Source organism: Boleophthalmus pectinirostris, unplaced genomic scaffold, assembly GCF_026225935.1.
Source record: "Boleophthalmus pectinirostris isolate CB_2022bp ecotype Guang Dong unplaced genomic scaffold, ASM2622593v1 HiC_scaffold_17, whole genome shotgun sequence".
In the NCBI taxonomy this organism is placed as follows: Eukaryota; Metazoa; Chordata; class Actinopteri; order Gobiiformes; family Gobiidae; genus Boleophthalmus; species Boleophthalmus pectinirostris.
This window is the reverse complement of record NW_026571115.1, coordinates 28,429,904-28,444,206: the sequence shown is the minus strand read 5'-3', so window position 1 is coordinate 28,444,206 and position 14,303 is coordinate 28,429,904. Positions and strand designations below refer to the sequence as shown.

At 40.5% G+C, this 14,303-nt stretch overlaps 1 pseudogene and 4 gene segments (V, D, J or C); all 5 read right to left on the bottom strand.

The window, feature by feature from the left end:
• Positions 1–1,117: 1,117 nt before the first annotated feature.
• Positions 1,118–2,164, bottom strand: LOC129408648 (immunoglobulin heavy variable 3-33-like). The segment is given in 2 exon segments: positions 1,118–1,902; positions 1,977–2,164. Coding segments are annotated over 2 exon segments (288 nt in total).
• A 479-nt stretch (positions 2,165–2,643) lies between these two features.
• On the bottom strand, positions 2,644–3,134 carry LOC129408731 (immunoglobulin heavy variable 3-48-like). The segment is given in 2 exon segments: positions 2,644–3,008; positions 3,062–3,134. Coding segments are annotated over 2 exon segments (438 nt in total).
• A 583-nt stretch (positions 3,135–3,717) lies between these two features.
• On the bottom strand, positions 3,718–4,930 carry LOC129408647 (immunoglobulin heavy variable 3-23-like). The segment is given in 2 exon segments: positions 3,718–4,804; positions 4,888–4,930. Coding segments are annotated over 2 exon segments (420 nt in total).
• A 4,262-nt stretch (positions 4,931–9,192) lies between these two features.
• LOC129408730 (immunoglobulin heavy variable 2-26-like) lies at positions 9,193–9,704 on the bottom strand. The segment is given in 2 exon segments: positions 9,193–9,578; positions 9,662–9,704. Coding segments are annotated over 2 exon segments (429 nt in total).
• Positions 9,705–12,052: 2,348 nt separating this feature from the next.
• Positions 12,053–12,732, bottom strand: LOC129408622 (Ig heavy chain V region 5A-like; annotated as a pseudogene).
• Between the last annotated feature and the right edge of the window lie 1,571 nt (positions 12,733–14,303).

The window sequence follows — 14,303 nt, the reverse complement described above, 5'->3', positions numbered from 1 at the left end:
AATTTAAGATTGAATTTGAAACTTGACTCCTCTAACTCAAACATCACCAAGACAAAACTAATTAAAAAAAAAAAAATAAATCAGTAATAGATGGTCTTGGGCTAATAGATTTGTGGAGACAATTATATCCTACAGAAAAAAAATATACATATTTCTCAAATCCACACTCCTTTTTTTTTTCTAGAATTATTACTTTTTCATTTTTAGTAAAGACCTGCATAAAGTGTTGGACTGTAAAATAGGTAGAATTCCCCAGTCACACATGCAGAAAACAAATATATGCAAGAATGGTATAAGATTTGTTTCAGATTCTTGACCTGTTGTGTCTTTGTCCAACGGGAGTCAGAAAGTACATCTGGTGTAACAACAGGCTGTAACTACCCAGGCAAGTTTTACACCAAAGTTGCTGCTCCTGAAAGAAAGTGGGAAACTCAAATGTGTCTTTGTCACATAGATTTATCAAAGACAGTTTAATAATTTAAATAAAATACAAATGTTCTTTCTATAACTGTATTAAACAATTCTGTGGGTTTAACATAAAATACATCATTAACAACTTTGTCATCAAATATTTTTCAAAAACAACCACAAAAATACAAGTATGTAAATTATTAGAAGAGGAAGTTAATCCAGCTGCAGTTAAACAAATTATTATCTCAGTGATGTGAGAGCTCCTCCTGTGTTGGCCACAGTGAATAACAGTCTGATGTGTTTTTGTACAGCTCTACATATACTTTGTGTGACTGTGGTCTCTCTGGCACAGTAGTACACTGCAGTGTCTCCAGGCTGCATGTTCTGTCCATTCAGAGTCACTGTGTTACTGGAGGAATCTGCATTTATACTGAACTTGTTCTTCAGTGAATCTTTCATATACAGAGTGCATCCTGCACAGGTGATATCCAATCCACTCCAGTGGTTTCCCAGCAGGCTGTCTGATCCATGCTGTGTGGAAGCCAGTAGCTGCTCTAACAGAATATGAGGAGTACAGGAGATGGTGAGAGTGTGTCCTGGCTGCACAGTCACAGAGGCTGGCTGTGTCAGTGTCTCACACTTCACACCTGTGGAGGACAGAGCACAATATTGAGGATCAAACTGTGCTGTTTAGTTGTACCAGAGTTTACTGATGTGAACAGAGACTTACAGGATCCAGCTGCCAGCAGCAGCAGAAGAGCTACAGACAACATCATCAGTGTGGAGTGCACTGTCACACTCTCACATGGGCCTTATATAAACACACAGGAACACAGCAGTAGTTTGCATTCACACTAACAGGGAGGGGCATTTCTTAGAAAAAAAAATAGGAAATTGTGGAAATAGGCAGTGAGAATTTGTGTATGCAAGTGTTGCATGTTTTTGTCTAATTTGGGATGAGCTTGTTACTTAATGACTAAGTTCACTGTATTCTTGAGATCACATAACATTTTTTAATCATTCATCAAGAATATCTGAATAAAATGACAGTGAAAAGAGGAAGGTAAAAGCACAAGACCAACTCACTACACATGTGTAGAACAAACATTTCCCATCATCTACTGCCCCCTGGAGGTTGTGCTGGTTTTTGTACAGACTCATAATAAAGTCAAACCACAGTGTGTCGGGCACAGTAGTACACAGCAGAGTCCTCAGGCTGCAGGTTGGACAGTCTGAGAAACACCAAGCTTTAGACATTGTCTCTGCTGATTTCTATCCTCCCTTGAACACTGTCTGCGTAATACGTCTTACTTGCATCGTAATAAATGAGCCCCAGACATTCCAACCCTTTTCCTTCAGCTTGTCTAATCCAGTTCATCCCGTAGCCACCAAAGTTAAACCCAGATCCACTGCAGGAAAGACTGACAGACTCCTGAGGAGTTTTGAGCACTGGAGAAGAGGGAATGGACTGGAGGATCTGGCAACTCACACCTGACAAATAAAAACGAGTTAAACACATGCACGATCCAAACATACTGAACATGTTTGTGGAGAAGTGAACTCACAGGGCAGGGAGAGCGCCCCCATCAGGAGGACCAGTGTGTTCATCATGGTCAGACTGTGTTAGAAAGGATGTGTCTGTCACTTTATAACAGTAGACTCCAAGGATACAATATTTACATGAGGCTGTGGAGAGGAGGGGTTTGTGAGGAGATTTAAAGTTATGGAGCATGTTCCCTAAGCAGAGTCTATATGAGACTCACCCTGTCACTACTGGTCAACACAAGGTTAAATTTGAATCACAAAAAAAGTTTGGTATTCAGTGAAATATATTTCTCGTATTACGTACAATGGTAAAGGTTATATTTTTCATACAAAAATAAAGGTCTAGTAATTCACTGAACCAAGTTTTTTGTATGTGACTGCGCTGTGTCTTGAGAAATATAAACTTCATCACAAGTGTAATTTGTCCAAATGCCCCAAAGCAACAGTTCAGTGTTTCAAATGTGTGTTATTTTTTACTGTAGCCATTCTGTAAATGTGTAGTTATATAAAGTGACTGTATAAAAGCCTTTAACAGACATTTTGTGATACATATGCACATGACATAGTTTTGCATATTTTAAATAAAATAATATGTCAAAGCTATCTCAGAATAAAAATATAGTATTATACATGTCTTCAGTCAAAAAAAATTTATCTCAGTGGCATGAGATCTCCTCTTCTGGTGACTTACAGTGAATAACAGTCTGATGTGTTTTTGTACAGATCTACATATACTTTGTGTGACTGTGGTGCTCTGGCACAGTAGTACACTGCAGTGTCTCCAGGCTGCATGTTCTGTCCATTCAGAGTCACTGTGTTACTGGAGGAATCTGCATTTATACTGAACTTGTTCTTCAGTGAATCTTTCATATACAGAGTCTGTCCTGCACTGTGATATCCAATCCACTCCAGGCCTTTCCCAGCAGGCTGTCTGATCCATGCTGTCCAGTAGCTGCTAACAGAATATGATAGGACAGTACAGGAGATGGTGAGAGTGTGTCCTGGCTGCACAGTCACAGAGGCTGGCTGTGTCAGTGTCTCACACTTCACACCTGTGGAGGACAGAGCACAATATTGAGGATCAAACTGTGCTGTTTAGTTGTACCAGAGTTTACTGATGTGAACAGAGACTTACAGGATCCAGCTGCCAGCAGCAGCAGAAGAGCTACAGACAACATCATCAGTGTGGAGTGCACTGTCACACTCTCACATGGGCCTTATATAAACACACAGGAGCACAGCAGTAGTTTGCATTCACACTAACAGGGAGGGGCATCAGAGGGAGACTAATTATAAAATGTGTGCCTTAGATCATGATCTGCTGTTTCTACAGACAGCCTGTGTTCACTTGAAAACTTTTTTTTTATTTATTTACTGTACATGTTTTTCAGACATTCATCTCCTCTCACTTCCTCCTGTTTAGTGTAGTGTGTAACTGAAACCTCCTCCACAGCTATGGTCTTATGCAGGTACACTCTCCTAGGACTGAGACTAATATTTTTTTTAATATTTAAGGAGTTCAGTTTGAGGAAATGTTCATAAATAACATGTCAGGAGACTTATGGAAAACCATTTAGTCCAGTGTTTGATGTTTCAGTCCAGAGTACATGGAGTTCCAGTAGATCGAAAGGGTCAACATCACATTAAGTGTTTCAGGAAAGGCAAGACAAAAGTCCCAAAAACAGATCAATCTAAATGACATCTAGAAAGTTGTCTAAAATATTCTCTTAGAGCATCGCAGCCCCCTGACAGAGTAGGGATCAACCAAGCCGACCACGGGAGGAGCACCTACACACGGCTTGTTAGGAGAGGACGCCATGATGCAGAATACCAGAATCAGCAGAGCATGAGGCTCCGCCTGGGAGTAAGTAATTAGTATTTAGCAGTGGTGCTCTAATTAAAAGACTTGCGGCTCAAAGTTTCTGTTGGTTGGGGATGTGCTGGTTTTGTGTGTTGTGGTTAGCGTAGGAGAACGAGGTGGTGATGTTTCGGTGGAGGAGCTAACTGACCCGTGGAACCTCACCTGGGGACGGTCTCAGAGCAGCCGCAGTTGTGCCGTCCTGCTGTCAAAGTCCAGTCACCCGAGCACACAGGAGCATGAGGACACTGGGACATTTACCACTTTTAGTTGTTTTTATTGATTCACTTTGGCCCAGGATGTTTTAGCTTTTTAATGCACACTCATTTTAAACTTTATAATTTGTAGATAAGTTTTATATTGGTTATATTGTCGACACCTACTTTTTATTACTCCCACATTCAACATTTTTATTCAATATTATTTTAATCAGACACAGCAACAAGGGGTTATAATACTACTTTTAAATAACCTTCACCCTGTGACACAAATGTTCTTTGTAACATGTATGACTGTATTATACAATTCTGTGGATTTAACAATCTATTATTAAACGAGGAAGGTGATACCACAGGTCCAGCTGCAGTTAAACAAATCCCAAAGCATTATTATATTAGTGGTATGAGAGCTCCTCCTGTGTTGGCCACAGAGAATAACAGTCTGATGTGTTTTTGTACAGCTCTACATATACTTTGTGTGACTGTGGTCGCCTGGCACAGTAATACACTGCAGTGTCTCCAGGCTGCATGTTCTGTCCGCTCAAAGTAGATGTTTTTGTGGAAGTGTCTAAATTAATTGTGAATTTTTGCTTAAATGAATCTTTAGTTGCTCCTTCATCTCCAATCCACTCCAGGCCTTTCCCAGCAGGCTGTCTGATCCATGCAGTAGCGTAGGTGCTAACATCATAAGAGACAGTACAGGAGATGGTGAGAGTGTGTCCTGGCTGCACAGTCACAGAGGCTGGCTGTGTCAGTGTCTCACACTTCACACCTGTGGAGGACAGAGCACAATATTGAGGATCAAACTGTGCTGTTTAGTTGTACCAGAGTTTACTGATGTGAACAGAGACTTACAGGATCCAGCTGCCAGCAGCAGCAGAAGAGCTACAGACAACATCATCAGTGTGGAGTGCACTGTCACACTCTCACATGGGCCTTATATAAACACACAGGAGCACAGCAGTAGTTTGCATTCACACTAACAGGGAGGGGCATCAGAGGGAGACTAATTATAAAATAAATGTTTGGAGCATGTGTGTGAAAATATCAGTAATTATTAATGTTGGACATGTTTTGATTCACTTCAGAAACTTCAGCTCATCACCAGCTGTTTTCTTTATAATAAATATTAAAATAAATGCATCCAGGAGGTTTATTGTATTATGATTAAACACTCACTTTCATTATTCAAGTTTGTCATAACCATTGTGAGACATAGTTAAGGTCTGCACTGCCCAAATTTGAGTCCTTTGAGCTTTAAAACATAATGTTGTTACCTCCTCAAACTCAGACCTGAAGTTGTGTTTTGTTTCATTCACACATGTTTGAGTAACCCTTTATTATTAGTCTATCTACATGTCCAAAGATCAGTGATCTGTTCCACCCTGTGATGTCATCAAGCTGTAAATTTCAAGTTAACTTTTTCCTTTAGTTTAGTAGAGATTATACATTTCAGCACTGAAATCATCCAAATATTTTATTGTGAAGGTGTATGGAGTTTAAAAACACAGTGGAGCACTTCCTGAATTTTTTAAATGCAGCCTAAATATGCAGGGTTTGTGTGAATGAAATAAAAACAACTCTGGGTATAATTTTGATGAGAAAACAACATTAGAACAAATCAGGAAATGGCGTAACATGAGCCAAAAACAAACCAAAATGACCTTTTCATACTAACACAAGACATTTCAGGTTCTCATCAAAGTCACATTTACAAGTGATCTGTGACTGGGAGAAGAGCAGGGGGGAAAGAACACAGCCCTGGGGAATGTTGATGGTCCCACTGTTTAAGACACTCTTCCCCGAATGATATAAGATTTGTTTCAGATTCTTGACCTGTTGTGTCTTTGTCCAACGGGAGTCAGCAAGTGCATCTGGTGTAACAACAGGCTGTAACTACCCAGGCAAGTTTTACACCAAAGTTGCTGCTCCTGAAAGAAAGTGGGAAACTCAAATGTGTCTTTGTCACACAGATTTATCAAAGGCAGTTTAGTAGTTAAAGAAAAATGTATATGTTCTATGTAACACATATGAATGTATTAAACAATTCTGTGGATTTATCACAAAATAAACCACTAAGAACTTCCTCATTCAATATATGCAAATACAACCACAATATTTACAAATACAAAGTTTTATTGAAAGAGGAAGTTGTTACCACAAGTCCAGCTGCAATTAAACAAATCTTAACACTTGATTTTAGTGGTGTGAGAGCTCCTCCTGTGTTGGCCACAGTGAATAACAGTCTGATGTGTTTTTGTACAGCTCTACATATACTTCGTGTGACTGTGGTCGTCTGGCACAGTAGTACACTGCAGTGTCTCCAGGCTGCATGTTTCTGTCCATTTAGAGTCACTGTGTTACTGGAGGAATCTGCATTTATACTGAATTTGGTCTTCAGTGAATCTTTGTAAAAGAGTTCTCTACTACATCCAGGACAGTGTTCTCCAATCCACTCCAGTGGTTTCCCAGCAGGATGTCTGATCCATGATGTGTAGTAGCTGCTAACAGAATATGAGACAGTACAGGAGATGGTGAGAGTGTGTCCTGGCTGCACAGTCACAGAGGCTGGCTGTGTCAGTGTCTCACACTTCACACCTGTGGAGGACAGAGCACAATATTGAGGATCAAACTGTGCTGTTTAGTTGTACCAGAGTTTACTGATGTGAACAGAGACTTACAGGATCCAGCTGCCAGCAGCAGCAGAAGAGCTACAGACAACATCATCAGTGTGGAGTGCACTGTCACACTCTCACATGGGCCTTATATAAACACACAGGACTAGTTTCCATAGTTTCCATTCAAAATAAAGGGGAGGGGCATCTGTGAGAAATAAAAAAATGGTTTTCTATTCATTCATTCACAACTTAACACAAATGAACACTTCCTCTAGTGGTGAGACAGTAGACTACATGCTCTATTAACATTACTTTAACATATTGTGTTGTTTTTAAAGTACTGTTACCGTGGTTTTACACTCATTCACTTGAGGTAGTAGTTTGCCCAATTTAGTTGTGTGTCCAGATGACCAGTAGGTCTGGGTGTGTAAAGCTCTGTTCACTCCACCTTGTGTTTGAGAGTCTCTGTTCTCTGTTTAAATAGGATGGATATAGAAATCATTGTATTTATGGACAGAATTTCTAGGTGCAGTCAGGGGCCGGAGGGGGTCCGGTTTGGCGACCACAGGATCTCATCTCTGTTGTTCGCAGATGATGTTGTCTTGTTTGCTCCAACGAACCAGGACCTGCAACGTGAACTGGGGCGGTTTGCAGCCGAGTGTGAAGCTGCTGGGATGAGAATCAACTCTTCCAAGTCCGAAGCCATGGTTCTCGACCGGAAAAAGGTGGCTTGCCCTCTCCAGGTGGGTGGGGAGTCCCTGCCTCAAGTGGAGGAGTTCAAGTATCTCGGGGTCTTGTTCACGAGTGAGGGAAGGACGGAATGTGAGATTGACAGGTGGATCGGTGCAGCGTCTGCAGTGATGCGGTCGCTGTATCGGACCGTTGTGGTGAAGCAGGAGCTGAGTCGAAAGGCGAAGCTCTCAATTTACCGGTCAGTCTTCATTCCTACTCTCACCTATGGTCATGAGCTCTGGGTAGTGACCGAAAGGACGAGATCGCGGATACAAGCGCTCGAAATGAGTTTCCTCCGCAGGGTGGCTGGGCACTCCCTTAGAGATAGGGTGAGGAGCTCAGTCACACGGGAGGAGCTTGGAGTAGAGCCGCTGCTCCTCCACGTCAAGAGGAGCCAGTTGAGGTGGCTCGGGCATCTGTTCCGGATGCCTCCTGGACGCCTCCCTCGGGAGGTGTTCCGGGCATGTCCCACTGGGAGGAGGCCGCGGGGAAGACCCAGGACACGCTGGAGGGACTATGTCTCTTGGCTGGCCTGGGGACGCCTCGGGGTTCCCCCGGAGGAGCTGGAGGATGTGTCTGGGGTGAAGGAAATCTGGGACTCGCTGCTTAGACTGCTGCCCCCGCAACCTGGCCCCAGATAAGCGGGAGAAAATGGATGGATGGATGGATATAGAAACACATGGTGAAAATATCAGTGTTCATAATGCAGTGGTGGCACACAGACGCTCCTTCTGTGTTCAGCTGGATTACCATGGACATTTTTGTACTGTTCAGTGCAGGAAAAGAGTGTAGGATGTGACCTGTGTGTAAATGTACCTTTTTTGACAAAAAAAAAAAAAAAAAGACTAAATTGGAAGTATGTTTTTCATTATGTGTGTGTTTATTGAACTGAAAAACTAAGAAGTACATGCATCCTTACAGTGATCAACTTTGCATCTCCACAACATGGACTCTTGTTTGGTCTGGAAGAGGGCATTTTCCTGCTTCTCCTGCTTATTTCCGTGGAAATGGTTTTCCTTTGTCTATAATATTCCACAGTATGGCCTAAAATGTGTGTTCTGTAGTAAGGGTTTAATTTTCTATTTCCATGGAATCATGTATTTGTCTTTTCACCTCCAAAAAGTGACATACGTTAGGATCACAATGCACCCAAGAGGTGTATTGTATTAATGCTGAATACTCACTCTGATTCTCAACTTTGCTATAAGCATCACTGACACATGTTAAGTATCACCAAACAGACTCCCTCCTTTTCATACTAACACAAGACATTTCAGGTTTTCATCAAAGTCACATTCACAAGTGATCTGTGACTCTGGGAGAAGAGTAGGGGGAAAGAACACAGCCCTGGGGAATTCCAGTGTTGATGGCCCCACTGCTTAAGACACTCTTCCCCAGTCGCACATGCAGAAAACAAATGCATGCAAGAATGGTATAAGATTTGTTTCAGATTGCTTTACCTTTTGTGTCTTTGTCCAATGGGAGTCAGCAAGTGCATCTGGTGTAACAACAGGCTGTAACTACCCAGGCAAGTTTTCCACCAAAGTTCCATCTCCTGAAAGAAAGTGGAAAACTCAAATGTGTCTTTGTCACATAGATTTATCAAAGGCAGTTTAGTAGTTTAAATAAAATACATACGTTCCTTGTAACACGTATGATTGAATTATACAATTCTGTGGATTTAACACAAAATAAACCACAAAGAAATTTATCATAAAATATATGCAAATACAACCATAATATTTACAAATACAATGTATTATTGAAAGAGGAAGTTACTACCACAGGTCCAGCTGCAGTTAAACAAATCTTAACACTTGTGAAGCTCCTCCTGTGAACAGTCTGATGTGTTTTTGTACAGCTCTACATATACTTTGTGTGACTGTGGTGGTCTGGCACAGTAGTACACTGCAGTGTCTCCAGGCTGCATGTTCTGTCCACTCAGTGTCACTGTTTGACTGGAAGAAACAGCATTTATACTGAACTTGTTCTTTAATGAAACTTTAATTTCCATATTGCATCCATCACAGTGACGTCCAATCCACTCCAGGCCTTTCCCAGCAGGTTGTCTGATCCAGTGTGTCCAGTAGCCGGGTCCTGCTCTAACAGAATATGAGACAGTACAGGAGATGGTGAGAGTGTGTCCTGGCTGCACAGTCACAGAGGCTGGCTGTGTCAGTGTCTCACACTTCACACCTGTGGAGGACAGAGCACAATATTGAGGATCAAACTGTGCTGTTTAGTTGTACCAGAGTTTACTGATGTGAACAGAGACTTACAGGATCCAGCTGCCAGCAGCAGCAGAAGAGCTACAGACAACATCATCAGTGTGGAGTGCACTGTCACACTCTCACATGGGCCTTATATAAACACACAGGAGCACAGCAGTAGTTTGTATTCAAACTAAAGGGGAGGGGCATCAGAGGCCGACTGATCATAAAATAAATGTTTGAGCATGTGTGTGAAAATATCAGTAGTTATTGATGATGGACATGTTTTGATTCACTTCAGAAACTTCAGATCATCACCTGCTGTTTTCTTTATAAAATTAATATTAAAGTACAATGCATCCAGGAGGTTTATTGTATTATGATTATGCAGTATTTTTATCAATGAGTTCTCTGAGTTTTTATCTATTTTACACAATTCTTTTAATATGATTATTATAACTGGTGATTTTAACTTGCACATAGATAATCTTTTAGATCCTGTTGCAAATGAATTTTTAAATGTTCTTAATTATATGGATTTTACTCAACACGTCACACAGCCAACTCACAACGGAAGGGGGTGTTTGGGTGTTTGGGTGTCTGTGTTGTTTGGTTGTGTCGAGTCGGGCAGCTGTGGGGGGTTGGGTGGGTGGAAATGTGGGATTGTTTTTAATCTGTGTAAAGCACTTTGTGTTACATTTTTGTATGAAAAGTGTTTTATAAATAAAGTTTGATTGATGATTAAACACTCACTTCCATTATTCAAGTTTGTCATAACCATCACTGAGACACAGTTAAGGTCAGCACTGCCCAAAATTGACTCCTGTGTCTCAGGATGTTGTTACCTCTTCAAAATCAGAACTGAAGTTGTGTTTTATTTTATTTATTTAATTTCATTTTATTTTATCAACATCTCCAAAGCTCAATTTTCTGTTCCACCTTGTGAAGCTGTAGTTTTCAAAGTTAACAGCTATATTTTACTTTTAGTTTAGAAGAGATTAGAAATGTCAGCACTGAAATCATCCAAATATTCTATTGTGAAGGTGTATGGAGTTTAAAAACACAGTGGAGCACTTCCTGAATTACTACATGACATCACAAAGTGGAATAGACTGTTTTCTAAACGCAGCCTAAATATGCAGGGTTTGTGTGAATGAAATAAAAACAACTCTGGGTATAATTTTGATGAGAAAACAACATTAGAACAGATGAGAAAACAGGGTAACATGGGCCCAAAACAGACCAAACTGACCTGCAGTAGTTTGTATTCACACTAACAGGGAGGGGCATCTGTGTGAAAATATCTGTGGTTACTTTTTATACTACGTTACATCAGATTGTGTTTTTGGTGTTGAACTTGTGTTGTTTAACTTCAGAACTTCTGATCAGCACCAGCTCTTTTCATTGAAGGCCTGTGGTCACATGAAATCTTTCTTATTGACTGCATCAAGATGTTTTTATACATTCATCTCCTCTCTCTTTGTCCTGTTTGGGGTTGTGTGTGACTGCACATCTATGGCCTTTAGGCAGTACACTGAATAAACACAAATTTTCTATTCATTTTCAAATTTCCTGGACACAAATGAACAATAAGAAGAAAACCTGTATGAAGTGATCACCTCCTCTAGTGGTGAGACTGTAGACTACATGCTTTTACATTCATTCACTTGAGGTAGTAGTTTGCCTGATGTAGTTGTGTGTCCAGACGAGGAGTGGGTCTGGGTGTGTAAAGCTCTGTTCACTCCACCTTGTGTTTGAGAGTCTCTGTTCTCTGTTTAAATAGGATGGACATAGAGACACATGGTGAAAATATCAGTGTTCATAATGCAGTGTTCTCTTAAGAGGAAGGATAAGGGGGTTCACTAGTGACCCTGTTGTGTTTGTGAATGTTTATGCACCTCCAAATTCCAATTGGGCTTTTTATTTCAGAAACACAAGGCATTTTGATTTGTGGGAGAAATTTTAATTTAAGATTGAATTTGAAACTTGACTCCTCTAACTCAAACATCACCAAGACAAAACTAATTAAAAAAAAAATAAAAAATCAGTAATAGATGGTCTTGGGCTAATAGATTTGTGGAGACAATTATATCCTACAGAAAAAAAATATACATATTTCTCAAATCCAGACTTCTTTTTTTTTTCTAGAATTATTACTTTTTCATTTTTAGTAAAGACCTGCATAAAGTGTTGGACTGTAAAATAGGTAGAATTCTCCAGTCACACATGCAGAAAACAAATATATGCAAGAATGGTATAAGATTTGTTTCAGATTCTTGACCTGTTGTGTCTTTGTCCAACGGGAGTCAGAAAGTACATCTGGTGTAACAACAGGCTGTAACTACCCAGGCAAGTTTTACACCAAAGTTGCTGCTCCTGAAAGAAAGTGGGAAACTCAAATGTGTCTTTGTCACATAGATTTATCAGAGGCAGTTTAATAGTTTCAATAAAATACAAATGTTCTTTCTATAACTGTATTAAACAATTCTGTGGGTTTAACATAAAATACATCATTAACAACTTTGTCATCAAATATTTTCAAAAACAACCACAAAATGTACAAGTATGTAAATTATTAGAAGAGGAAGTTAGTCCAGCTGCAGTTAAACAAATTATTATCTCAGTGATGTGAGAGCTCCTCCTGTGTTGGCCACAGTGAATAACAGTCTGATGTGTTTTTGTACAGCTCCACATATACTTTGTGTGACTGTGTGATACCGAGCACAGTAGTACACTGCAGTGTCTCCAGGCTGCATGTTCTGTCCATTCAGAGTCACTGTGTTACTGGAGGAATCTGCATTTATACTGAACTTGTTCTTCAGTGAATCTTTCATATACAGAGTGCTTCCTGCACTGTGATGTCCAATCCACTCCAGTGCCTTTCCCAGCAGGCTGTCTGATCCATGCTGTCCAGTAGCTGCTAACAGAATATGAGGGAGTACAGGAGATGGTGAGAGTGTGTCCTGGCTGCACAGTCACAGAGGCTGGCTGTGTCAGTGTCTCACACTTCACACCTGTGGAGGACAGAGCACAATATTGAGGATCAAACTGTGCTGTTTAGTTGTACCAGAGTTTACTGATGTGAACAGAGACTTACAGGATCCAGCTGCCAGCAGCAGCAGAAGAGCTACAGACAACATCATCAGTGTGGAGTGCACTGTCACACTCTCACATGGGCCTTATATAAACACACAGGAACACAGCAGTAGTTTGCATTCACACTAACAGGGAGGGGCATCAGAGGGAGACTAATTATAAAATGTGTTTGAGCATCTGTGTGAAAATATGAGTAATTATAGATGTTGGACATGTTCAGAAGAACTTCAGAGGCTCAGATCATGATCTGCTGTTTTTACAGACAGCCTGTGTTCACTTGAAGACTTTTTTTAATTTAAATTATTATTTATTCACTGTATTTACATGTTTTTCAGACATTCATCTCCTCTCTCTTCTTCCTGTTTGGTGTAGTGTGTGACTGAAACCTCCTCCACAGCTATGGTCTTATGCAGGTACACTCTCCTAGGACTGAGACTAATATTTTTTTCACAATTGTGGCAGTGGGTGGAAACGTAGTACAATAATGATAATTAATCATGAGACACAAAAACACCATCCCATTAGAGAACTAAGCAGATATTTAAGGAGTTCAGTTTGAGGAAATGTTCATAAATAACATGTCAGGAGACTTATGGAAAACCACTTACTCCAGTGTTTTGATGTTTCTACAGTCCAGAGTACATGAGTTCCAGTAGATCGAAAGGTCAACATCACATTAAGTGTTTCATGGAAAGGCAAGACAAAAGTCCCAAAAACAGATTAATCTAAATGACATCTAGAAAGTTTCTAAAATTTCTCTTAGAGCATCGCAGCCCCTGACAGAGTTAGGGATCAACCAATGCCGATTCCACAGGAGGTGCACCTACACACGGCTTGTTTAGGAGAGGACGCCATGATGCAAATACCAGAATCAGCAGAGCATGAGGCTCCGCCTGGGAGTAAGTAATTAGTATTTAGCAGTGGTGCTCTAATTAAAAGACTTGCGGCTCAAAGTTTCTGTTGTTGGGGATGTGCTGGTTTTGTGTGTTGTGGTTAGCGTAGCGAGAACGAGGTGGTGATGTTTCGGTGGAGGAGCTAACTGACCCGTGGAACCTCACCTGGGGACCGTCTCAGAGCAGCCGCAGTTTGTGCCGTCACTGCTGTCAAAGCCAGTCACCCCGAGCACACAGGAGCATGAGGACACTGGGACATTTACCCACTTTTAGTTGTTTTTTATTGATTCACTTTGGCCCAGGATGTTTAGCTTTTAATGTACACTCATTTTAAACTTTATAATTTGTAGATAAGTTTATATGGTTATAATTGTTGACACCTACTTTTTATTACTCCCACATTCAACATTTTTATTCAATATTATTTTAATCAGACACAGCAACAAGGGGTAATAATACTACTTTTAAATAACCTTCACCCTGTGACACAAATGTTCTTTGTAACATGTATGACTGTATTATACAATTCTGTGGATTTAACAATCTATTATTAAACGAGGAAGGTGATACCACAAGTCCAGCTGCAGTTAAACAAATCCCAAAACATTATTATATTAGTGGTATGAGAGCTCCTCCTGTGTTGGCCACAGAGAATAACAGTCTGATGTGTTTTTGTACAGCTCTACATATACTTTGTGTGACTGTGTCTCTTCTGGCACAGT